The sequence below is a fragment of the Coregonus clupeaformis genome, chromosome 1, assembly GCF_020615455.1.
Source record: "Coregonus clupeaformis isolate EN_2021a chromosome 1, ASM2061545v1, whole genome shotgun sequence".
Taxonomy (NCBI): Eukaryota; Metazoa; Chordata; class Actinopteri; order Salmoniformes; family Salmonidae; genus Coregonus; species Coregonus clupeaformis.
In genome coordinates this window covers 67,261,952-67,288,199 of record NC_059192.1, presented here as the reverse complement: position 1 = coordinate 67,288,199, position 26,248 = coordinate 67,261,952, and the positions used below count along the sequence as shown (strand labels likewise).

The window sequence follows — 26,248 nt, the reverse complement described above, 5'->3', positions numbered from 1 at the left end:
CCCAGTTTCAACTGTACCGCGCATATGGCAGACACTGTGTATGGGCGAGCGGTTTGCTGATGTCAACTTTGTGAACAGAGTGCCCCATGGTGGCGGTGGGGTTATTGTATGGGCAGGCATCAGCTATGGACAATGAACACAATTGCATTTTATCAATTGCAATTTGAATGCACAGAGATACCATGACGAGATCATGATGCCCATTGTCATGCGATTTCATCCGCTGCCATCACCTCATGTTTCAGCATGATAATGCACAGCCCCATGTTGCAAGGATCTGTACACAATTCCTGGAAGCAGAACATTTCACAGTTCTTCCATGGCCTGCATACGCACCACATATGTCACCCATTGAGCGTGTTTGGGAGCTCTGGATCGACGCGTACAACAGCTTGTTCCAGTTCCAGACAATATCCGGCAACTTCGCACAGCCATTGAAGAGGGGTGGGACAACATTCCACAAATCACAATTAACAGCCTGATCAACTCTATGCGAAGGAGATGTTGCGCTGCATGAGGCAAATGGTGGTCACACCAGATTGCTGCTGTCTTGAAGCTAGAATTGGGATTATGTACCAAATCAAATGTTATTTATCAGATGCGCCGAATAAAACAGGTGTAGACCTTACCGTGAAAAGCTTACTTACAAGCCCGTAACCAACAATGCAGTTGAAGAAATAGAGTTAAGAAAATATTTGCTAAATAAACTAAAGTAAAAGTAACACAATAAGATTACATAACAATAACAAGGCTATATACAGGGGGTACCGGTACCGAGTCAATGTGCGGGGGTACAGGTTAGTCGAGGTAATTTGTAGATGTAGGTTGGGGTAAAGTGACTATGCATAGATAATAAACAGCGAGTAGCAGCAGTGTAAAAACAAAGGGGGGGGGAATCAATGTAAATAAGCCGTGTGGCCATTTGATTAATTGTTCAGCAGTCTTATGGCTTGGGGGTAGAAGCTGTTAAGGAGCCTTTTGGACCTAGACTTGGCGCTCCGGTACCGCTTGCCATGCGGTAGCAGAGAGAATGTGCTAATGCAGATACTGAAGTCACAGAGAGCAAGGTACAAAACAGAAAACTTGGCAAACAAATAATTTGTGGTAGGCATGGAGGTCGCCATCTTTATGCACGTCCGCTAGGAACATTTGAGTTTCAGTTTACTTCCTGAATTGAAATGGAATTCATTGCGACCCTGATGTGTTGGCTACATTTCAATGCAGACGAACTTAAGCTCATACCCTCATACCGGTATGTGTGTTTTCAGGCGCTGGCCATGCCGTCCAGTGTGCGGGCCGGGAGCCTGAAGGACCCGGAGGTAGCTGAGCTCTTCTACAGAGATGACCCTGAGAAGATGTTCACCGACTTGCGGGAGATCGGCCATGGCAGCTTCGGAGCTGTCTACTTCGTAAGAAGGGGGGGCAAATGGCTTAAGTGGGCAAATGGATGCATCTCACTCAGTAGTTTACAGTTTATTTTATTGTGTCCCTTTTTGGGAGATGATTTCTTAGAATGGATGAGCAGTAGTATGGAGATATTTGTCACTTGGTGCTGCATACATTTTTACTAAACACTCCTAAATAGTATCCAGTACAGTATTTGGGACATAGTAAACACTTGTAGTATGGGAATTCAGGCACAGCTTCAGTGATGGATACATGGGAACTGGGAAGAGAAATGGAATGGGTATTGAAAGGGTGTTGATAAGATGATGGGTGAAATGCTAGGCTAGGTTAAAGACAAGTGAATGATGAAAGGTAGGAGGCGGGTAGGTACGGGTAAAAGGTCAAAAGGTAGCACAGGGCAAGAGATATCGGTGAAGGATGAAATGTCCTTTTAAATAGAGGGTGAAAAAGTGGCTAGTGAAAGAGGTGAAGCTTTAGTTTGTCAATTTGTGTGTGTGCGCTTGATGATATGTGTGCGGCCAGTGGCCCTTGTTAGCATGATTTAGAAATTAGAATAGGTTTGTGAATATCTTTTTTATTTATTTTTAACCCTTCCTTGTATTCCTTACATTAGGCACATGACATCCGCACCAATGAAGTGGTGGCAATTAAGAAAATGTCCTACGGTGGCAAGCAGTCCAATGAGGTAAGAACACAGGTCGAGCAATGGTCAAATGTTCCTCAGTTCACCACATTTGACATCTGTTGCAGTGGTGTAGGCCATGTTTTTAATGTTTTAAAGCTCCCTCTTTCTCTCTTATGAAGAAATGGCAGGATATCATCAAAGAAGTAAAGTTTCTCCAGAAACTGCACCACCCCAACACCGTGGAGTACAGAGGTTGCTACCTGAGAGAGCACACAGCATGGGTAAGTGTTGAAGCACTTCTTTAACTCCAACATGGTACCCTATTTGGGGCCCATAGGGCTCTGGTCAAAAGTAGTGCACTATATAGGGAATATGGTGCCATTTGGGACTGACACATGGACTGAGGGTTGCTGACAAATAAACTTTCACTCGTTGGTTTCAGTCAGCCCCTATTCACTCCCTATCCCTTCCCCTTGGCCCTAACCTTTTAGTGTTGGCAGATCTGAAGGGTCTGGATAGGTATACGCAGTGTAGTGAAGGAGCTTCCATCATATTCCATCCACCTTAGAAATGCAAACGTTGAAGTGGCCAATGGGAAGGTGTAGGGAATACATTTTGACCGGCTCTCCGTCACGTTGCCCCTCTGGCCGCTTTGCTCCGTATGTTAACCTCCATCTCTCTCTCTCCTTCATTCTCTTAGCTGGTGATGGAGTATTGTTTGGGTTCGGCCTCCGACTTACTGGAAGGTGAGTAGAAAACCAGATGGTTTAAGTTCAAGTTTACGTTCAAACAAGTACTTTATGTAATGTGATGTTTTTACATGGAGGGACACTGGGGTGGTGGAAGTAAACCATGGTTGTGTTCATTAGGCACGAAATGGTAGAAAACGAACTGAAACGGGGAGGGACAACCTGGAGTTGTTGTCAAATAAGAAATGCTTATTTTCGTTCTGTTGCAAAATGTTTTCTGTTGTGTGCCCTAATGAACACGACCAAGCCTTCAAAGAATGAGTGGAATGAGTCCATTTTGTCTCCCTCTGTGTGCGTAGTCCACAAGAAGCCCCTCCAGGAACAGGAGATAGCAGCCATCACCCACGGTGCATTGCAGGGCCTGGTGTACCTTCATTCTCACAACATGATTCACAGGTGAGTAAACCTCTCTCCTCCCTCACACGATGGGACGGGAAGGGAAAAAAAGTGAAAGAGAGAAAGAAAGGAATGTAATCCAAACATAAGCTCTCATTGTTGAAGGGGAGGTGTGTGTCATGGATGTTTTAACCCTCTTTTTAACTTCTCTCCCTTTCTATCTCGGTCTCTCTCTGTCTGTATGTCTCATTCTCTTTCTCTCTCCCTTTCTTTCAATTTATCTCTTGCTCTCTCTTTCCCTCCCTCTCTCGTTCCCTCCCTTCCCCGCTCTTTTTTTTCTCTCGCTCTCATTCTCTCTCTACCCCACCTCACTCTCTTTCTATCTCCCCCTCTCTTTCCAATTAAAAAGGCTTTATTGGCACAGGAAGTGTTACCACATACATTGCCAAAGAAAACATATAATATTGACTTTTAAAAAAATATATATGACTTAATATTATAAGAAACAGAATATTCAATAAAAAATAATGGTGTCTCTCCACCCCCTGCTCTCTCTCAGGGATGTGAAGGCAGGTAACATCTTGCTGACTGAGCCTGGCCAGGTGAAACTGGGTGATTTTGGCTCTGCCTCCATCATTGCCCCGGCCAACTCGTTCGTGGGCACGCCCTACTGGTGAGACACTGGTCTCCTCTGTTGTTTCTATGGACATTATTGTAAGATTGCCAACTCTATTGACGACAATAGGGATATGATCCAGAAGTAGGACAAAATACCAAGGTTGTGTCCCAGATGGCACCCTATTCCCTATATAGTGCCACTACCACAGAGGCCCTGGTCAGAAGTAGTGCACTATATAGGGAATAGGGCGTCGGTCGGATGGGGGGGCGTGGGGATCCCCCCCTTAAATATATACAGTTGAAGTCGGAAGTTTACATACACTTAGGTTGGAGTCATTAAAACTTGTTTTTCAACTTCTCCACAAATGTCTTGTTAACAAACTATAGTTTTGGCAAGTCGGTTAGGACATCTACTTTGCATGACACAAGTCATTTTTCCAACAATTGTTTACAGACAGATTATTTCACTTATAATTCACTGTATCACAATTCCAGTGGGTCAGAAGTTGACTGTGCCTTTAAACAGCTTGGATAATTCCAGAAAATGATGTCATGGCTTTAGAAGCTTCTGGTAGGCTAATTTACATCATTTGAGTCAATTGGAGGTGTACCTGTGGATGTATTTCAAGGCCTACCTTCAAACTCAGTGCCTCTTTGCTTGACATCATGGGAAAATCAAAAGAAATCAGCCAAGACCTCAGAAAAAAATTGTAGACTTCCACAAGTCTGGTTCATCCTTGGGAGCAATTTCCAAACGCCTGAAGGTACCACGTTCATCTGTACAAACAATAGTATGCAAGTATAAACACCATGGGACCACGCAGCCGTCATACCGCTCAGGAAGGAGACGCGTTCTGTCTCCTAGAGATGAATGTACTTTGGTGCGAAAAGTGCAAATCAATCCCAGAACAACAGCAAAGGACCTTGTGAAGATGCTGGAGGAAACGGGTACAAAAGTATCTATATCCACAGTAAAACGAGTCCTATATCGACATAACCTGAAAGGCCGCTCAGTAAGGAAGAAACCACTGCTCCAAAACCGCCATAAAAAAGCCAGACTACGGTTTGCAACTGCACATGGGAACAAAGATTGTACTTTTTGGAGAAATGTCCTCTGGTCTGATAAAACAAAAATAGAACTGTTTGGCAATAATGACCATCATTATGTTTGGAGGGAAAAGTGGGTTGCTTGCTAGCCGAAGAACACCATCCCAACCGTGAAGCACGGGTGTGGCAGCATCATACTGTGGTGGTGCTTTACTGCAGGAGGGACTGGTGCACTTCACAAAATAGATTGCATCACGAGGAAGGAAAATGTTGTGGATATATTGAAGCAACATCTCAAGACATCAGTCAGGAAGTTAAAGCTTGGTCGCAAATGGGTCTTCCAAATGGACAATGACCCCAAGCATACTTCCAAAGTTATGGCAAAATGGCTTAAGCACAACAAAGTCAAGCTATTGGAGTGGCCATCACAAAGCCCTGACCTCAATCCTATAGAACATTTGTGGGCAGAACTGAAAAAGTGTGTGCGAGCAACGAGGCCTACAAACCTGACTCAGTTACACCAGCTCTGTCAGGAGGAATGGGCCAAAATTCACCCAACTTATTGTGGGAAGCTTGTGGAAGGCTACCCGAAATGTTTGACCCAAGTTAAACAATTTAAAGGCAATGCTACCAAATACTAATTGAGTGTATGTAAACTTCTGACCCACTGGGAATGTGATGGAATAAATAAAAGCTTAAATAAATCATTCTCTCTAGTATTATTCTGACATTTCACATTCTTAAAATAAAGTGGTGATCCTAACTGACCTTTTTAAATGTATTTGGCTAAGGTGTATGTAAACTTACGACTTCAACTATATATACACTACTGGTCAAAGGTTTTAGAACACATACTCATTCAAGGGTTTTTCTTTATTTTTACTATTTTCTACATTGTAGAATAATAGTGAAGACATCAAAACTATGAAACAACACATATGGAATCATGTAGTAACCAAAAAAGTGTTAAACAAATCAAAACATATTTTATATTTGCGATTCTTCAAAGTAGCCACCCTTTGCCTTGATGACAGCTTTGCACACTCTTGGCATTCTCTCAACCAGCTTCACCTGGAATGCTTTTCCAACAGTCTTGAAGGAGTTCCCACATATGCTGAGCATTTGTTGGCTGCTTTTCCTTCACTCTGCAGTCCGACTCATCCTAAACCATCTCAATTTGGTTGAGGTCGGGAGATTGTGGAGGCCAGGTCATCTGATGCAGCACGCCATCACTCTCCTTCTTAGCCCATAGATTTTGTTGTAATGTTTGAGTCACTCAAATATCACATGAACACACATTAGACATGGCAAAATATATAGAATTATAAGAAAATTAGCTTTAAAACTGCAACATTTTCTCTGCACCCCATGACAAAATGTGTAGAATTGCAGGAAATAAGCTTTAAACCCGCAAAATGTTCTCTTCACTAGAGGGATGTGAACAGTTCTTGTGCCCATAGAAATAGACGTGGCGTGCAGGGGGGTGCGGTATGTTCCCCAATGCTGGAAAGGGGGTTTGAGTGAAAACATTTGGGAACCCCATGGTATAGGATGTGTTCACAAATTGCACTCTATTCCCTATATAGTGCACTACTTTCTACCAGTGCCCATAGGGCTCTGGTCAAAAGTAGACCACTATGTTGGGAATAAGGTGCCATTTGGGATACAGAAATAGTTGTCTCACACTGGCTCCGATGTGTTTTACCTCCGTACAGGATGGCACCTGAGGTGATCCTGGCCATGGACGAGGGCCAGTACGACGGCAAGGTAGATGTGTGGTCACTGGGCATTACCGCCATAGAGCTGGGTAAGCTAAGCACAGCCCATATAATACACATGTTCACATGCATACAAGCTTTTAAGGTGTATGTATGCCTAGTCTGATATAAAAAAAATTCCTCACTACTATTAGTTTTCTTGCCAATACTTTATCTGTGCTTGATTGAGCTTGCCTGGCACAATGGAACAAATTGCGTAGTCCATGAAGTGCGAAACCCAGACTTTTGGCACTTTGAGCGTTTGATTTTGTTTGCCCAAAGTATTTATGTAAAATACCGTCTCATAGTTGTTTTAACTGGGTTTTCTGTGTGATCGGTCCAGAGGGGTTCCAATTTATGCGGTAGCGAGGTGTGGTGTAAACAGAGGAAGAGTCAGCTTTTTATGTTGCAAAACTCTAAACGATATACACTAAATATACAAAAGTATGTGGACACCCCTTCAAATTAGTAGATTTGGCTATTTGTAAAAAATCGAGCACACCGCCATGCAATCTCCATAGACAAACATTGTCAGTAGAATGTCTGACTAGCTCAGTGACTTTCAACATGGCACGTCATAGGATGACACCTTTCTAACAAGTCAGTTCGTCAAGTTTGTGCCATGCTAGAGCTGCCCCGGTCAACGGTAAGTGCTGTTATTCTGAAGTGGAAACGTCTAGGAGCAACAACGGCTCAGCCGCGAAGTGGTAGGCCACACAAGCTCACAGAACATGACCGCAGAGTGCTGAAGCGCGTAAAAATTATCTGTCCTCGGTTGCAACACTCACTACCGAGTTCCAAACTGCCTCTGGAAGCAACTTCAGCACAAGAACTGTTTGTGGGGAGCTTCATGAAATGCGATTCAATGGCCGAGCAGCCGCACACAAGCCTACGATCACTATGTGCAATGCCAAGCGCCGGCTGGAGTGGTGTAAAGCTCGCCGCAATTGGACTGGAGCGGTGGAAATGCGTTCTCTTGAGTGATGAATCATGCTTCACCATCTGGCAGTCCGACGGACAAATCTGGGTTTGGCGGATGCCAGGAGAACGCTACCTGCCCCAATGCATAGTGCCAACTGTAAAGTGTGGTGGATGAGGAATAATGGTCTGGGGCTGTTATTCATGGTTCGGGCTAGGCCCCTTACAATTACATTCTAGACGTTTCTGTGCTTCCAACTTTGTGGCAACAGTTTGGGAAGGCCCTTTCCTGTTCCAGCATGACAATGCCCCCGTGCACAAAGCGAGGTCCATACAGAAATTGTTTGTCGAGATTGGTGTGGAAGAACTTGACTGGCCTGCACAGAGCCCTGACCTCAACCCCACGAACTCCTTTGGGAGTAATTGGAACGTCGACTGCGAGCCAGGCCAAATCGCCCAACATCAGTGCCCGACCTCACTAATGCTCTTGTGGCTGAATGGAAGCAAGTCCCTGCAGCGATGTTCCAACATCTAGTGGAAAGCCTTCCTAGAAGAGTGGAGGCTGTTATAGCAGCAAGGGGGGGACCAACTCCATATTAATGCCCATGATTTTAGAATGAGATGTTCGACGAGCAGGTGTTCACATTCTTTTGGTCATGTAGTGTATTTAATGTTCACAGAATGGCACTCGGCCGGTTCAAGAAAGGAGAAACAAAATCCAAGCCCGCTTCAGAGCACTTCACTTACAATCTAAAGATCCTTTCGATAATCACCAAATTAAATAGTATCTTTTGTGGCGTAACTTGGCTTTGGCCCGCAGCTATGGGAATCACTCACGCAAGTTCTTCCTCTTTTAAGCTGTTTGTCTTTGTCTCTCAATGTCCTCTTCTGTCCTTTTATCCTCTCTTCGTTCTATATTTCTCCTCATTTCTTTGTCCGTTCCTTTCTCCCCCCGCGTCTCTATTGTTCTCCTCTTTCTCGTGCGTAATTGCCCCGTCCCTTCACCTGCGCCGGTAATAAAGGGTGTGACGTCTGCGGGGAATCCCGGAGTGGCCCCGCCCTTCTGACTCCCCTTGGCCCCCACACCTCTGGATGGTTCAAACACCCCCGTCCTCAGAATCAACCCAGCAGGTCGAGCACCAGCCGCAACGAGGGCGTCGCGGCAGGATAGTGCGTCTGCGTTTCTGTGATTGACCCAGGATCTGTGGATGATAGAGAAGTTAAAGGTTGCAACCTGAAGAACCATCTAGTTACCCTACTGTTATTCTCTTTTTTTTTCTCGCCATCCAGGTGAGTGGTGCATGATCAGTCACAAGAGTAAATTTTCTTCCTAATAGATATCTAAGATAGTTGAGTGCCCATTTTATAGCCAGCCCCTCTTGTTCAACCGTGGCATATTTATTTTCCCTCTCTGAGCTTACGGCTGATTTAGGCTATGGGGTGTTCGCCCTCTCCCGACATCAGAGGCGTCCATCTGTACAATGAAGTCTCTGTCAAAGTCTGCCAATAGCCTTTCGTGAGATCTAGGGTAGTTATGTAGCTCGCCTTTCCCAATCGCTCTATCAGCTCATCTACCCTGGGCATTGGGTATGCGTCAAATTTGGAGATGTCCTTCAGGCCTCGGAAGTAGTTACAGAATCTCACCGTTCCGTCTGGCTTCGGAACGAGAACTATCGGACTTGACCAGGCACTGTGAGACGCATCGATAACTTCCCAACCCAGCATCTCTCTCACCCCCTCTCTGACTATTTTTTGTCGCGTAGCAGGGATTCTGTAAGCCCTTAAGTTCACTCTCTTGCCTGGCTCTGTGTATATATGATGCTGGATGAGATCTATATTCCCTGGGAGGGCTGAGAATACCTCCCGGTGTCGGTCCACTAGGGCCCGTAGGTCCTGCTCTTGCTGGTGCGTCAGCGACTTCCCCACCTGCACCTCTAGCGGGGATTGATCTTGTTGGGCTGTGGGAAGGGAGCAGAATATAACATCTACATTTCTCTCGTGGTACTCCCATCATAAGGTTGATGTGGTATAGCTGTTCAGGTTTTCTACTACCTGGCTGCCTAACTCTGTAGTTTACAGGGGATACTTTTGCTATTACTTCGTACGGACCCCTCCATTGCGCTAAGAACCTGTGTTCAGATGTCAGAATTAAAAGGAGTACCTTATCTCCTACATTAAAAATTCAGGTCTGGGCAGTCCTGTTGTAGGCTGGCTGTTGCGCTTGCTGCTCGCTCTCAATGTGTTCCTTCTCTATTGGCCACACTGCGGCCATCCGTTCTCGCATTAGGGCGGCATGTTCAGTCAGAGTTCTGTGGGGACACAGCTGGGCTTCCCATGCCTCCTTGGTGAGGTCTAGGATCCCTCGGCACGGCCTCCCATATAACAGTTTGAACGGGGAGAAGCACGTTGACGACTGGGGCATCTCCCTAAGAGCAAATAGCAAGTGAGGTAATAACATGTCTCAGTTCTTCCCGTCCTGTTCCACAACTTTTTTTAGCATAGACTTTACTATTTTATTCAAGCGTTTGCATAAACCATCTGAGGATGATATACGCTCGTGCGTATCTGTTTAACCTGGTACAAGGCACACAAGTCTTTCGTTATGCGGGACATAAACGGGTCCCCTGGTCGGTCTAAATAGAGGAGAGTAGGCTGACTCTGGAAAACATCTAACTCTTTAGCAATACCTTTAGTGGATAAATTACGCTTGGGAATGGCTTCAGGGTAGAGTGTGGCATAATCGATTACCACCTGTATATATTCGTGCCCCCGGACTGATTTGTGAATAGGACCCACCAGATCCATAGCTATCCGCTCTAAGGGCGTTTCAACGATGGGGAGGAGTATGAGCGGGTTTCTGTTATTGACTTTGGGGACATTCTTTTGGTACTGTTCACATGACTTACAGTACTTCTCTACATCACTTGTAATGTGGGGCCAGTAGAATCTACTCATGATGCGCTCCTTAGTTTTGTCTACTGCCAAGTGGCCTCCCAACACATGTGAATGCGCCAGGTAAAGTACCGTGTCTCTATATGCTCTAGGCACCATTAAGAGCTCTAGCAATTCTGTCCATCACCAGTGTTTCGATGACTGCCCTGGTTCCTTTTTCTATTTCAAGCCAACCGCTGGTCAGCCGTATTAGTTGGTATATTTGGGCTCACACTGACTCGTTGCTATCGAAGGTCCACGCGTGGAAACGCTTGGCCTGTGCCCGTGGATTCAGACAGTAACGGGATAAGATTTCGGCCTTTAATTTCTTTTAGTCCACTGCTTCTGCAGAATCCAGGTCGAAATATGCAGCCTGCGCACGCCCGGACAGAAAGGGGGCTTGCATCCCTGCCCACCGCTCCGGGGCCCATAGTTCTCTTACTGCTGACCTCTCGAATGAAAGCAGATAGACCTCATTGTCATCCTGTTCTTGTAGCCTAGGTATATGGGTCCTCACTCCAGGCTTACTGTCCTCCCTGCCTGAGCCAATCTGGCCACTTAAATTCTCAAGAGGTCTGTGCTTTCCTTTTGCGCAATGGCGCACGTAGCCAACTGTTTTAACAATGCGGCATCCATCCTTAATATAACATAGTAACTCTGTCACCACTTCTAGTGCCCGCATTCTCCACCACTGTGATCAGTCCAGAGGGGTTCTGATCTATACAGTAGCGAGGGGTGGTGTAAACCGAGGAAGTCTGCTTTTAAAGTTGCAAAATCAAAATTATATATTTAATGTTCACGGAATGGCACTCCTTATTTCTTTGTCCGTTCCTTCCCCCCCCATGTCTCCATTGTTGTCCTCTATTTCTTGTGCGTAATTGCCCCCGTCCCTTCACCTATGCCGGTAATAAGGGGTTTGTTCAGGGAATCCTGTAATGTCGGCTGGGATTCCCGGAGTAGCCCCGCCCCTCTGAATGGTGCACACCTGTATTTTATGTTACAAATCTGGCCTAGAGTGTGTTTTGATGTTTTATGTCTCCTGAACTTTGTCTCTGTCTCTCTCTCTATGCAGCGGAGAGGAAGCCGCCTCTGTTCAACATGAATGCTATGAGTGCCTTATACCACATCGCCCAGAACGAGAGTCCCGTTCTGCAGTCCAATCACTGGTGAGCAACTGACTGAGCACAGAGGAGGGTCTTGTGCCCTCTTTTTGTTTGGTGTCAATGTACTTTCTGGGTAGCCTGGTCCCAGATCTGTTTGTGCTGTATGACCTCCTCCTATGACAATGATCTTAGGACTTGGCTATGCAGCACAAACAGATCTGTGACCAGGCTACTTTCTGAGGACAATATGAGCCATTGGTGTAGATCAGGGGTGTCATACATACAGCCTGCTGGCAAAATGAGTTTGACACTCCTGGTGTAGATGAGTACCGTTTTATAGTGTGACTGTGAATAGTTTTTCATTGTTTGGTCTCATTGTCCTTTCCAGGTCTGATTATTTCCATAACTTTGTGGACTCGTGTCTGCAGAAGATCCACCAGGACAGACCTACCTCTGACGTGCTGCTGAAGGTAAACGTTATCTCTCGGTCTACGTTTCCTCTTTAAAAATAAAGTAATTCAAAGTTTAAGAAAGTCTGAAGAAGGCACTACACAAACAGGTGTGTAGTGCCTCATGTAGAAACCAAGGAATGGTCATGAACTCTTTACCCATTAATAATATCAGAGGTGGCCAAAAGAGGTGCTGTGATTCCTTATTCTCATAATGACAAAGAAGCATCTCTTCAATGGGTCCAGTTTGAAGTGAACCTTAACTCGCCAACAGCTCCAAGTGGCACCATCAGGTAGAAATGACGTCCTTACAACCAGAATTGGTTGAACGTTATAATCTGTCATTGCAACTAGTTTTGCCCACTAGGCTAATGGTTGATACATTAAACCAACAAATATGGCATTGATTGACATGACGTCATTACAACCAGAAACTGTGAAATTATGTAATTCTAACATCATTCCGACCAGTTTTTCCTGCTGGAATAACCTTAAAATCCATTCTCCCTTTCCCTCAGCACAATTTCCTATGCAGAGAGCGTCCCCACACGGTGGTGATGGACCTGATAGCTCGCACCAAAGACGCGGTGCGGGAGCTGGACAACCTGCAGTACCGCAAAATGAAGAAGATCCTTTTCCACGAGGCCCTCAATGGGCCCCAGCCCGAGGGAGGGGAAGAGGAGGAGGTATGAGGAGGGAGGGGACAGGGGTGGTGATGAGGAGGAAGGGGTTTAGGGGGGGTGTGATGAGGGAGGAGGGAGGTGGTAAGGGGGGTGATGAGGGAGATGGTGGTAAGTAGGGAGGGGTGAAGGGGGGTGTAATGAGGGAGATGGTAGGGAGGGAGAAGGGGGGGTGATGAGGGAGGTGGTGGTAAGGAGGGTGGGGTGAAGGGGGAGGGGAGGAGGTGGTAAGGAGGGGAGGGGGGTGATGAGGGAGGTGGTGGTAAGGAGGGTGGGAGGTGGTGGTAAGGAGGGAGGGGTGAAGGGGGGGTGATGAGGGAGGTGGTGTTAAGGAGGGAGGGGTGAAGGGGGGTGTGATGAGGAGATGGTAAGGAGGGAGGGGTGAAGGGGGGTGTGATGGGGGGGGGCAGGTAGAGGGGGGTTGATGAGGGCGGGAGGAGGTGGTAGAAAGAAGGGAGGAGGAGAGAAATGGCATAAAAAAAGGGAGGTAACAAGGGAGAGGGGGAGAAAGTGAACTTGGAGGAGAGGCGGTAGAGAGGGATGAACAAGTGAGAGACGATAGCGGTGGGGGAGAGAGAAAGCGGGGAGGACATGGAGATGTTACATAGAGGGAGAAAATGAGCTGGTAGTAGGGAGAGAGGAGGAGGAAGGAGGAGAGTAGTAACAGTTGGCCACTTAGCCATGGAGCCGAGGATGATATAGGACCAGAACCAAAATAAAAAAGGAGGATGAGTGGAGTGAGGAGGGGGATGACACAGACTACAGAACGCACTGGTCTTAATTTAGAGGAAGAGGATTGGCATTAGCATCCATCCTGTCTTTGCATAGCATACGTCACCACAGTATAGTCCAACATTGTGTGCGTCGACACATTGAATGACCTCTCATCCCCAATACTAATAACTTTGATCTCTTCAGGAGTTTTTTAACTTTGTTTCCATTGAACATGCCATACAAATAAAGGCATTTTAATTAATTATATGAAGAGTGCCTTGGTCCTCCTTTCTTTTTGATGACCCTTCAGGATCTAATTGTGTTCCCCCAGGGTCTTGCATAGGAAATACAGGAGGGGGTGTGTGTGTGTGTACATACAAGGTCTGTGTTTGTGTGTGTGTGTTTTGGTGTTGGTGTGTATAGGTGTATGTAGGCTAGCTATGCATTTGAGTGCGTGTGCGTATGTGTGCGTATGTCATCACCACTTCTCCTAACCACCATCCCTCTGCTTCGGTCTCCAGGACGTGGAGCAGTACATGCTGCGGACGGGTACGGTCAACAGCATGGAGAGCTCCCATTCGCTGCCTTCCATGTCCATCAGCGCAAGCTCCCAGAGCAGCTCGGTCAACAGCCTGGCGGACGGTTCGGACGACAGCGGCGAGATGGCCATGATGCAGGAGGGCGAGCAAACAGTCACCTCCAACAGCTCAGTCCTGCACAAGCCCCTGGTCAGTTGGGACTTACCTTTTAGACATTAGTCACAGCAGTGTTTCCTTTAGACTATTTTTCCCAAGGCGGGGGGCATAAGATAAGAACCCCCCCAATTTGCCCAAAGCGTCACCCCAAGTCCTATTTCACAATTTTGTCACAGTATGTGACAAAATTGCTGTATGCTGTATGAGGGGGATAAACGGTTACTACACTGAACAAAAATATAAACGCAACATGTAAGGTGTCCATCAGGACAAAAAACGTATTTCTCTCAAATTCATTACACAGGTGCACCTTGTGCCGGGGACAATAAAAGGCCACTCTAAAATGTGCAGTTTTGTCACACAACACAATGCCACAGATGTCTCAAGATGAGGGAGCGTGCAATTGGCATGCTGACTGCAGGAATGTCCACCAGAGCTGTTGAATGTTAATTTATCTACTATAAGCCGGCTTCAACGTCGTTTTAGAGAATTTGGCAGTACGTCCAACTGGCCTCAAAACTGCAGACAACGTGTAACCACGCCAGCCCAGGACCTCCACATCCGGCTTCTTCACCAGCGGGATCGTTTGAGACCAGCCACCTGGACAGCTAATGAAACTGTGGGTTTGCGCAATTAAATAGGTTTTGCACAAACTGTCAGAAACCGTCTCAGGGAAGCTTATTGCGTGCTCGTTGTCCTCACCAGGATCTTGACCTGACTGCAGTTCAGCATCGTAACCAACTTCAGTGGGCAAATGCTCACCTTCGATGGCCACTGAATCGCTGGAGAAGTGTGCTCTTTACAGATTAATCCCAGTTTCAATTGTACCGGGCAGATGGCAGACCGCGTGTTTGGCGTTTGCTGATAACGCTGTGAACAAAGTGCCCCATGGTGGCGGTGGGGTTATGGTATGGGCAGGCATAAGCTACGGACAACTAATACAATTGCATTTTATCGATGGCAATTTGAATGCACAGAGATACCATGACAAGGTCCTGAGGCCCATTGTCGTGCCATTCTTCCGACGGTATCACCTCATGTTTCAACATAATGCACAGGCCCATGTCGCAAGGATCAGTACACAATTCCTGGAAGCTGAAAATTTATGTTTTTCCATGGCCTGCATACTCACCAGACATGTCACCCATTGAGCATGTTTGGGATGCTCTGGATCGACGTGCACGACAGCATGTTCCAGTTCCCGCCAATATCCAGCAACTTCGCACAGCCATTGAAAAGGAGTGGGACAACATTCCACAGGCCACAATACACAACCTGTTCAACTCTATGGGAAGACGATATGTTGCGCTGCATGAGGCAAATGGTGGTCACACCAGATACTGACTGGTTTTCTGATCCATGCCCCTTTTTGTTGCTCTGATTTAAAAAAAACTGTAAATTTAAGGTTTTACCTCAATTTAGTTTACCACAGAAATGGCTCACTAGTGGCTAACTAGTTACTATTCCCCCACCCCCAGATCGATTCCACAATGCAACATATGATTTACACAGCAACGATTTGTCTCTCTCTGTACATCAGAGCCATGACAACATCTATGACGACCCCTACCAGCCCGAGCTGGACGCCCAGCAGCAGCCCCCGTCGTCACGGGGTGAGGGAAGAGAAGGAGGCGGCGGCGGGGGAGGAATTGGCAGGCGGAGGGGACACCGCAGCCGAGACCACTTTGCCACCATCCGGACAGCATCGCTGGTGACCCGGCAGATCCAGGAGCACGAGCAGGGGTCGGCGCTGAGGGAGCAGATGTCCGGGTAGGAGAGCTTTTATGGAACGACCAATACAAAGAGCCCGTTTGGAATTAGAAGGCAAAGGATTGGGTAGTCCATAGAAATCAAGATAAGTACACTCCCCTCAATATGTATTTGGACAGTGAAGCTAAAATGTACAATTTGGCTCTATACTTCAGTATTGTAGATATGCTGTACCGTCATCTAATATGTAACATTCTATCTTCTTTTATTTTAGTGTATTTTCATACATATCTGTTTTACCGTTTAGAAATGAAAGCACTTTATGTATCTAGTCCCCCTCATTTTGGAGAAGTGATAAGTATTTGGACAAATTCACTTATAGTGTATAAAAGTAGTCAAAAGTTTAGTATTTGGTCCCATATTCCTTGCACGCAATGACTCTACAAACTTGTTGGATGCATTTGCAGTTTGTTTTGGATTATGTTTTGCCCAATAGGAACTAAATGGTGAATAATGTCTTGTGCCATTTTGGAAGAATAGAAGATGTTTCTGAACACTTCTACATTCATGTGGATGTTACCATGATTATGGGTAAACATGAATGAATTGTGAATAATGCTGAGTGAGAAGGTTACAGATGCACAAAGGTCATTCCCCCCCAAAATACTAACCTCACCTGTTATTGGTAATGGTGAGAGGTTAGCATGTTTTGTTGTAGCCTCTGTAACCCCACTCACTCATTATTATTCATGATTCATTCATGGTTTTTCTTAATCATGGCATTATCAGGATTAATTTAGAAGTGTTCAAAAACGTCTTATCTACTCACTTTAAAAAATATTACTCCAGTTATCATTCACCATTCAGTTAATATTGGGCAAAACATAACCCAAAACATAACCAAAACAAACTGCAAATTCATCCAATGTCACACGCTGGATGTAGTTGTGTACAAGTAATATGGTACCAACTACAAAACATTTGACTACTTTAATACCCTATAAGTGAATTTGCCCAAATACTTATGACTTCTTCACATGGGGGGACTAGATATATAAAGTGCTTACATTTCTGAACGGTACAGCGGATACGTTTAAATATACTCTCAAATAAACATTCTGTACTGTCGCCACATATGAAACTTAAACATTAAAATTAAACAATTTAGCTTCACTGTCCAAATACATAATAATAATAATATGCCATTTAGCAGACGCTTTTATCCAAAGCGACTTACAGTCATGCGTGCATACATATGGAGAGGAGTGTACTTGTATAGTATTATTCAGAGGTACTCACTACTAGTGTTCTCACGATACCAGGTTAAGTATCACGATACTCGATACCAAAACAATCCCAAGGCAAAAAAATTAAGCGGAGAGCAGGACTGATTTTTCTGGTTTAACCCAAAATCCCACTTTTAAAAAATAGAAAAACAACAAAATTGGATGTTCTAAGTCCACAACAATGCTTAAACCACATCTGGACCACTTTTGAGGTCTGGGAAAAATCTTAAAGTTAGTTTTTTTTGTGTAGTTACCCTTTAATTCAATTGGCATGCACTTAACACTCTTATTTGGTTAGCAATGTTTTATGTAGCGCACTTGGAGTTTGCAAAACAAATGGCCACTGAATTGATGCAAATAATCTTGAATCTGACAGGTAGGCTACTTTGTTGTTAGCTTTTAATTGAGAAGGATTTTGGGAAAGGCTTTTCATCTACCCGAAGACGGTTATAGCTAACGGCTACATAAAGTGGTAGACATACGCGTACCGCACACAGACGGGTGCATTCCCGTGCCGTTGCCTCTTCAGAAAGTTGCAGGGAATAAGAATCACTAATGCATTCTGTTCATGTCTTATGATAAACTTGGGCAAATGAATACATTCAAAGTTCAATACATTTAGTTTATTTCCAAATGTGAGACATTTGATAGAATAACAAAGTAACAGAACCGTTTTTCGTTTAGTATTGAAGAAGTACAGAAGTTTCGGTGTACCGTGCAACACTATTTGCGACTTGATCTAGCCACGCTGTGACGCACAAAAGTGGATACCTAGCGGCCATAACTGGTTGAAATTATTTGTAAAAATCATTACAACGAAATGACAACATTAGGGTTGTAAACTGGTTGTATTGATGTCATTTCAACCAGCTTAACCCACTGGTAATAAATGTGCTAAATACTAATTTGTGGTTAGAAAGCAGTTAATGGAACTATATAAAAACGACCGGCACAGTTGGCTGTACTGGTTGTTGTCAAGGGCTGCCTAGTTATTGGTAAAAGATCTGATCTGATTGGTCAAAAGACCAATTAGTGGCAAAATATTAGAATAGGCTGATTATGTAAATGCCCATTCCAGTTGGCTGTACTGGTTTTTGACATACTTTTCTCGTGTCAAATCCTCCTTTACCCCATCCCAGGTATAAGCGCATGCGGCGGCAGCACCAGAAGCAGCTGATGGGCCTGGAGAACAAGCTGAAGGCAGAGATGGATGAGCATCAGCTGAGGCTGGACAAGGAGTTGGAGAACCAGAGGAACAGCTTTGGAGGGGAGGGGGACAAGCTGAGCAAGAAGCACCAGGCTATCCTGGAGAAGGAGGTGAGGGAGGGATTGAGGGATGGGGAAGGAGGTAGGTGGGGACATCCTCAGCAAAAAGCACCAGGCAATCCTGGAGAAAGAGGATTGTGAGGGGATGGGGACAAACTGAGCAAGTAGCACCAAGCCATCCTGGAGAAAGAAGTGAGGGAGGGATAGGAAGGGAATGAGGAGTTGGGAAGGTGGGGACAACCTTAGCAAGAAGCACCAGGTTGTAGAAAGAGGTAAAGGTGGGGGGGGGTAGGGGGTAGACAGGAATGGAATGAGGTGGAAGTAAGCGTCAAAAGAAAAGAGGAGAGGGTATTGGCCACGGCGACAGGGTGCGGCTATCCCAGGATCTCAAGGTACATTTGTAGGCCAAAGTTTTAAGTAGATAGTCAAGCTGAATAGAAGGTCTAGATTTTTTGGGGTTTAGCTCTATTCTTACCCAGTTTATGGCCTTGTGTGGTTGGTTTTCAGACCAAGGCAGCCCTGGCTGAGGAGAAGAAGTTCCAGCAGCACATCCTGGCCCAGCAGAAGAAGGAACTGACCAGCCTGCTGGAATCACAGAAACGCCAGTACCGCGCACGCAAGGAGCAGCTCAAAGAGGTACAACCATACTGCAACTACACACCAACCATACTGCAATTACTCACCAACCAATAATCCATCTACTAGGGCTGCATGAAATGACCAAATATGGCAATTTGACATGCGATATGGATCAAATCACTTGGATAAACTGTCCATAACACATATGGAATCATATAGTAACCAAAAAAGTGTTAAACAAATCAAAACATATTTTATATTTGCGATTCTTCAAAGTAGCCACCCTTTGCCTTGATGACAGCTTTGCACACTCTTGGCATTCTCTCAACCAGCTTCATGAGGAATGCTTTTCCAACAGTCTTGAAGGAGTTCCCACATATGCTGAGCACTTGTTGGCAGCTTTTCCTTCACTCTGCGGTCCAACTCATCCCAAACCATCACAATTGAGTTGAGGTCGGGTGATTGTGGAGGCCAGGTCATCTGATGCAGCACTCCATCACTCTCCTTGGTCAAATAGCCCTTACACAGCCTGGAGGTGTGTTTTGGTTCATTGTCATGTTGAAAAACAATTGATAGTCCCACTAAGCGCAAACCAGTCCAACATTTCAAATTTGGACTAATCAGACCAAAGGACAGATTTCCACCGGTCTGATGTCCATTGCGCGTGTTTCTTGGCCCAAGCAAGTCTCTTCTTCTTATTGGTGTCCTTTAGTAGTGGTTTCTTTGCAGCAATTCGACCATGAATGCCTGATTCACGCAGTCTCTTCTGGACAGTTGATATTGAGATGTGTCTGTTAATTGAACTCTGAAGCATTTATTTGGGCTGCAATGAGAGGTGCAGCTAACTCTAATGAACTTGTCCTCTGCAGCAGAGGTAACTCTGGGTTTTCCTTTCCTGTGGCGGTCCTCATGAGAGCCAGTTTCATCATAGTGCTTGGTTTTTGCGACTGCACTTCAAGAAACTTGAATTTTCCGTATTGACTGACCTTCATGTCTTAAAGTAATGATGGACTACAAATTCTACAAATTAACTTTTAACAAGGCACACCTGTTAATTGAAATGCATTCCAGGTGACTACCTCATGAAGCTGGTTGAGAGAATGCCAAGAGAGTGCAAAGCTGTCATCAAAGCGAATGGTGGCTACTTTGAAGAATCTCAAATATTAAATATATTTTGATTTGTTTAACACTTTTTTTGGTTACTACATGATTCAATATGTGTTATTTCATAGTTTTGATGTCTTCACTATTATTCTGCAATGTAGAAAATGAAATAAAGAAAAACCCTTGAATAAGTAGGTGTGTCCAAACTTTTGACTAGTACTGTATATACACAAAACTAAATAAATAAATATCACAACATACTATCCCTTCTCTCCCACACCCTCTCATATCCCTTGTTGGCCAAGATTCTTACTCCTGAAAAAAATGAAATTTAAAGGCTGCCATCTCAAGAAAATGTTATCAGGACAACCTCTGTGTATTACATTTTTTCGAGGTGTAGAAAATACAGATCTTGCAAAAAGTCTAAAATGTTGACAACTGTCTCCAGATCTTGAAAGTAGAGAGCACAATGGGGTTTCCAGTATACTTTGAAGGACACAAGGACAGTGGGGCACAAGAGCAGAAATGGAGGATGATTGGCAGGAGTGTGCTTCTAATTAGCACCAGTTGGTACTTGGAGCATTACACCAGACCATAAACTTTTTAATATTGGCTGCCCAACAGTAAAGCGCCAATCCTCCATCTTGTCTCCTTCTTTTAAGTATTGCTCTACGTATCCTAGGTGATTTGCCTGCCCAGATAAAATGACTGATGAGCCTATCCAACTTGGTAAAAATGATTTCGGCAGAAAAATCGGAAGACATTGAAAAAGGTACAGAAACCTAGGTAAAATGTTAATTTTAACAGATTGGATTCATCCAGCTAAGGAGAGAGGCAGACTATCCCAGCGTTGTATGTCTGCTTTAACTCGTGTGACTAGACTTGCAAAGTTAGTTTTATGGAGGTTAGCCAGAGAATGTGTTATATTCACACCTAAATAGGAAAAATCAGAGGGCGACAGACAAAGGCAGGGCTCCAGGGGGAATTAGCTTGGCAGCGGGGTTGATTGGAAAACATTCACTTTTCTGAATGTTCAATTTGTAACCTGAGAATGATCCAAATGTGTTTAAAATATGCAGTATGTTATCGACAGAGTTCACAGGGTTAGTGATATATAATAGTAGATCATCTGCATACAGTGACACTTTGTGTTCTTCACCAGCTCTGTGAATTCCAGTGAATTATCATTTTAAGGCCATGGAAAGCGGTTCTAGCGCAAGTGCAAAAAGGAGCGGGGACATGAGACACCCTTGACTGGTCCCTCTGGAGAGGGGGAAGTATTTTGAGAGTTGGTGTGTACGCTAGCCGTAGGAGCAGAATAGAGCATGAGATGAAATTGGACCCAAAACCAAATCTTCCCAAAATCGTAAATAAATAATCCCACTCCACCCGGTCGAAAGCCTTCTCCGCATCAAGAGAAACAACAATTTTGGGGTCTGGAGAGACAGGAGGAGGATATAATGTTCAAAAGACTGCGTACATTGGAAAACAGTTGTCGCCCTTTGATGAAACCTGTTTGATCATCAAATATGACATCCTGAAGGCAGGGTTCCAATCGGCATGCTAGAACCTTAGCTAATAGTTTAACATCAGCGTTCAAAAGTGAAATGGGCCAATATCCACCACATTCTGCCAGATCTTTATCTTTCTTGAGTATAAGTGAGATGGAGGCTTGAGTTAGCGTCGGGGGGAGAGAGCCCTGTGATAACAAGTCGGTGAACATATCTAATAGTAATGAGGTGAGTTGATCTGACCATTTTTTATAAAAATCGACAGGGAAGCCATCAGGGCCTGGGGCCTTGCCACTTTGCATTAACTTTAGACCCTTTGTTATCTCATCTAGATGCAGAGGGTTATCCAGAACTTTACTCATGTCCATATCAATGGATGGAATATCCAAGTTATCTAAAAAGTAGTCCATAGCCGTTTTATCTGATGGGGGTTCGGATTTGTAGAGGTTAGAATAAAATGACACAAGTTTAATTAATATTAGAGGGATCACTTGTAAGATTATGGGAAGAGTCATATACCTGAGAGATGAGATGCTGACTGGCGTTGTAAGTTGGCGTGCCAAAAGGCGGCTGGCCTTGTCACCATATTCGTAGTACGTCCCCTTTGTTCGTTGCAACAGAAACTCTGCTTTGTCAGTGGAAAGCAGATTAAATTGAGTTTGAAGTTTCAGCCTCTGCGTATAATTCAGGGGATGGTGAAGTTGAATATTGGCGGTCTATTTCCAGGATTGAGTCCACAAGTTCTTGACGTTTCAGTTTTCTTTGTTTGACATAATGAGCATTGTAAGAAATTATTTCCCCATAATACAACTTTGAAAGTCTCCCAAAGAAGAGAGGGGGAGGTGTTGTCATTTTTATTAGTTTGAATTAATACATCTGTTGGTTGAAATAAAGTCATAGAATTCTTTGTTAGACAATAGGGCCGTGTTAAATCTCCAATTCGACTGTTTTTTTGCGTTCGGAGAAAGAGCTAAGTCCAGAATGTGAGGGGAATGGTCCGAAATTACTATAGCAGAATATTCTGTTGTTTTAACTGAGGGAGAAGGGCTCTATCTAACCGTAGTGCAACTGCTTACCAACCAAACCGTAGCCATACTGTAACAACTCACCAACCATACTGCAACCAAACCCGCAATTACTCGCCTACCATACCGCAACCCCTAACAAACCACACCACAGCCATACTGCAACTACTGACCAACCATACTGTAATTACTCACTAACCACATTGTAGCCATTATGTAACTACTCACCAACCATACTGTAATTACTCACCAATCATACTGCAACCACTCATAGCTGAGAAGTACAGCTACTCACCCAAATCATCTGACTGTTAACAATGGCCGTTAACAAAGATACAGCCATATACCAACCACGCAGCAACCATTATTAACCCCTGCCAAAACGCATGCCACCACTATACCTTAATCACAAGCTATTATATTGACCTATCAAGTGGTGGTGTCACGCTCTGACCCTTCCTCCTGCTGTATTTCCCAGGAACTGAACGAGAACCAGTTGACCCCCAAGCGGGAGAAGCAGGAGTGGCTGGTGCATCAGAAGGAGTGTCTCCAGCAGCTGCAGGCGGAAGAGGAGGCGGGGCTCCTGCGCCGCCAGAGGCAGTACTACGAGCTGCAGTGTCGCCAGTACAAGAGGAAGATGCTGCTGGCGCGCCACAACCTGGAGCAGGACCTACTCCGAGAGGTATAGTACTTCAACAGTACCCATAACAAATAAATATTTCAGGTGACCTAGCAATAGAGCTGTTTCAGAGTTCCACAAGGCTCTGGTCTAGGACTACTACTCTTCTCATTATATAATGCAGGGGTTAAAGTTCTCCGTCACTGCGACTGATTTTTTTAGTTGATTAGATAGATTTTTTTGTTCTATTTTTTTTCAATGTTGAAACGGACTGGAATTGGTCAAACGCGCTGTTTAATACATGTACAAAATGATCCTCTTTCCCTAAAAGCATGATGGTCATAACCTCGGTTTCATGTAAAAAAAAGTTTACTTGGCCCCAGACAATCGATATGAGATCGACTTAAGTTTCAGTCATGGGATTTGTTTTTTCTTTAACCCCGATATAATGCTACCTCTGTGATGTTATATAGTACAGCACTAATGCCTAATTCCCCAACAGGCAAAAATGACATATTTGGGTTGTTATCTGGTCAGATAACCAGATTCTCTCCATTTCTCCATATGTCTTTCCCTACCCTCATCCATTTCTCTCTCCTTTCTTCCTTCTCCATCCAGGACCTGAACAAGAAGCAGACGCTGAAGGACCTGGAGTGCGCAATGCTGTTGCGCCACCACGAGTCCACCCAGGAGATGGAGTTCCGGCAGCTGGGCTCGGTGCAGCGCACGCGGGCCGACCTGATCCGCACGCAGCACCAGACGGAGCTCACCAATCAGATGGAGTACAACAAGCGACGCGAGCAGGAGCTGAGGCAGAAGCACGCCGTGGAGGTCCGCCAGCAGCCCAAAAGCCTCAAAGTGAGTGAGAGCGAGACCCCCAGTACCCAGAACCAGCCACCTCCAGAGGAGGAGGACAGGGGGGACGAGGGCCAGGAGACAGGGGGGCAAAGGGGAGCCCAGGCTGGGGCTGAGGGGGTGGAAGAGGTGGGGGCGGTGGAGGAAGGGGAGAAGGAAGAGGTGGAAGTATGTGAAACCAAAGAGGAAATGAAGGAGGGAAACGAAGCAGAGGTTATGAAAGGTTTTGAAGGAGGGATAGAAAAGGTGGTGAGAGACCAAAGTGGAGATGGAGAGATTGAGAAGGGAGAAGAGAAGGAGGTGGGGGATGAGGTTTGCTCCAGTGTAGAAACAAAGGTTGAAGTAGAGGAGGAGAGCGAGAAAAGCGAATATGACGAGGGTCAAGAAGTTGAGGAGTGGAAAGCGGGGGAGGGAGAAGGAGAGCTAAGGCAGGTGGAGGGAGTGCAGTGGGGGGAGGGGGATGAGGAAGACGAAGCGAGATACGTTCTCGATGATGACGATGAGGAGGAGGATAGGGGCGTGGCAGACGGCTGTCCGTCTGAGCTTATCTCCTCCCCATCCCTGGAACGGAGGCGTGTCCGCGAGCAGCGCAAGGCGGACGAACTCTCTGAGTTCTACTTCCCCGACACCCTTGAGGAACTCGAGCCTCTTCACCTCTCTGCCCCTCCCCCTTCTCCTCCCCCCGTCCCCTCTTCCTTTCCCTCCCTCTTCTCTCATTCCATCTGCCTCCTCCTCTCTCTCTCTGCCGCCGTCCAGCCCTCCAACCTCACCTTCCTCCTACTCTCAGTCTTCCTCCTCTCCCTTCGTCGCTCTCCCCCTCTCCCCTCGCTGGCCTCCCTCCTCCTCTCGGGCGAGCTCGCCCTCCTCGCCCTCTTCTTCTCCTACCTCTTCCTCCGCTCCTGCTGCTCCCTCTCTCTCTCCACCTACCTGTCCCTCACTCTGTGGGCATGCGGCCTCTTCAGCCTGGGCCTCTCGCTGAGCCTGGGTCTCTATTACGTCCCCGTGGCCCTGATCTCTGCCTCCTTCCTCAGCTCGCCGTCCCTCTTCCTCTCCCTCTACCTTGTGGTGGTGCTGGTGGTGCGGCCGGCACGCGTCTTCCTACAAAACGCCCCCCGTAAACTCAACCGTCTGTGGATGAGGTTCCTCTTTCGCCTCCCCCGCCCACTCTTCAACATCTGCCAGTCTCTCTTTGGGGGCCTGGCGGAGCGCAGCCTCTATGACATGTTCCCCAAGGCCGGGCGCAACTGGGGCGGGCGCCAGTCCAAAATCCCTGTGCCCCTAAAGAGCCTGCCCTTAGAGCGCCTGGCGGGCAGGGGCCACGATGGCTCGCCCCTTGCCACGTGCCTCCTCTGGGTCAGGCGTTTTGTCAGACGCCCCCTAGGGGTCCTCGCCGACCTGGCCAACTCGGTCGTGCTAAGGCTAGCTAGCAGGGTCCTTAAAGAGCTGCCCCCGGAGTGCCTGAGCAGACTTCGTACATTCGGTCTGCTGAGAGTGGAGAAACCTAGCAGGCTGCCCAGGCTACTGCCTAGGGAGATCAGAGAGCAGAAACAGAAGGAGAGGAGGAAGAGCGAGAGGGAGAGGCAAAGAAGGGAGGAGAGAGAGTGTATTTTCAGAGATGAGGGAAGGTGGGAATGTGGGTTGAGACGAACATCATCTGGGCGGAGTGTGAGGGGTAAAGTGCGACCATGGAGATAGTAATAGAGGGAGAGAGTTAGGGAGTTGGATAGTGTGTGTGCATTCCATCGATCACTGTCTGACCATCATGTGCGTTTGTTTCCTGACTCGCACGGTTTTGGGGTCCATTTTCAACCCTCCCAAAGATAGGTATACCTATGATGCACACAACCTAACACTGTGTTGCATTGACTGGAATGTAATTGGCAGTTTTAATGTACTGTATTGCCAAAAGCATCCAGCAACTCCTGTCATGTCACTGTCTTATACCCCATTGAAGTTTCACCGTTTGTCACTCACTATTGTGCTTTTTGTAAAAGTTTAAATGTTTTCTTTATTTTGTTCTTAATTCGTAAGACAATATGTTTATGGTTATTGCTGAGACCATGTTTGTGCAATCTATTCTTGTGTTTTTATGGACGTTTTAAGATTTCAAGTCTTTTTAGTGCACTGTTCACGCACATTGAATTTGTTGTCAGTGGATAGTGGTTATCATCAATGGCCACTATTGATAGATATTATTGGCTGTGGATTGTCCACAAATCAAGCATTTCAACCCATTTATAATCCTAAATGACTGTGAAAGTAGA

The 26,248-nt window shown here is 45.7% G+C and overlaps 1 protein-coding gene across 2 annotated transcripts in view; it reads left to right on the top strand.

Moving 5' to 3' along the window:
* taok2b (TAO kinase 2b) overlaps positions 1-26,248 on the top strand; it is a 71,657-nt gene that overhangs the window by 27,566 nt on the left and 17,843 nt on the right. For both annotated transcript variants that reach the window (XM_041884656.2, XM_041884649.2), the window contains 16 exons: positions 1,269-1,409; positions 2,021-2,092; positions 2,212-2,313; positions 2,733-2,778; positions 3,081-3,177; positions 3,677-3,790; positions 6,498-6,589; positions 11,461-11,554; positions 11,880-11,961; positions 12,459-12,626; positions 13,856-14,062; positions 15,570-15,799; positions 18,165-18,342; positions 18,799-18,927; positions 22,989-23,192; positions 23,748-23,987. In XM_041884656.2, coding sequence (XP_041740590.1) covers positions 1,278-1,409; positions 2,021-2,092; positions 2,212-2,313; positions 2,733-2,778; positions 3,081-3,177; positions 3,677-3,790; positions 6,498-6,589; positions 11,461-11,554; positions 11,880-11,961; positions 12,459-12,626; positions 13,856-14,062; positions 15,570-15,799; positions 18,165-18,342; positions 18,799-18,927; positions 22,989-23,192; positions 23,748-23,987 — 2,187 coding nt within the window. In that variant the 5' untranslated portion in view covers positions 1,269-1,277. The remainder of the gene's footprint in view (positions 1-1,268; positions 1,410-2,020; positions 2,093-2,211; positions 2,314-2,732; positions 2,779-3,080; positions 3,178-3,676; positions 3,791-6,497; positions 6,590-11,460; positions 11,555-11,879; positions 11,962-12,458; positions 12,627-13,855; positions 14,063-15,569; positions 15,800-18,164; positions 18,343-18,798; positions 18,928-22,988; positions 23,193-23,747; positions 23,988-26,248) is intronic.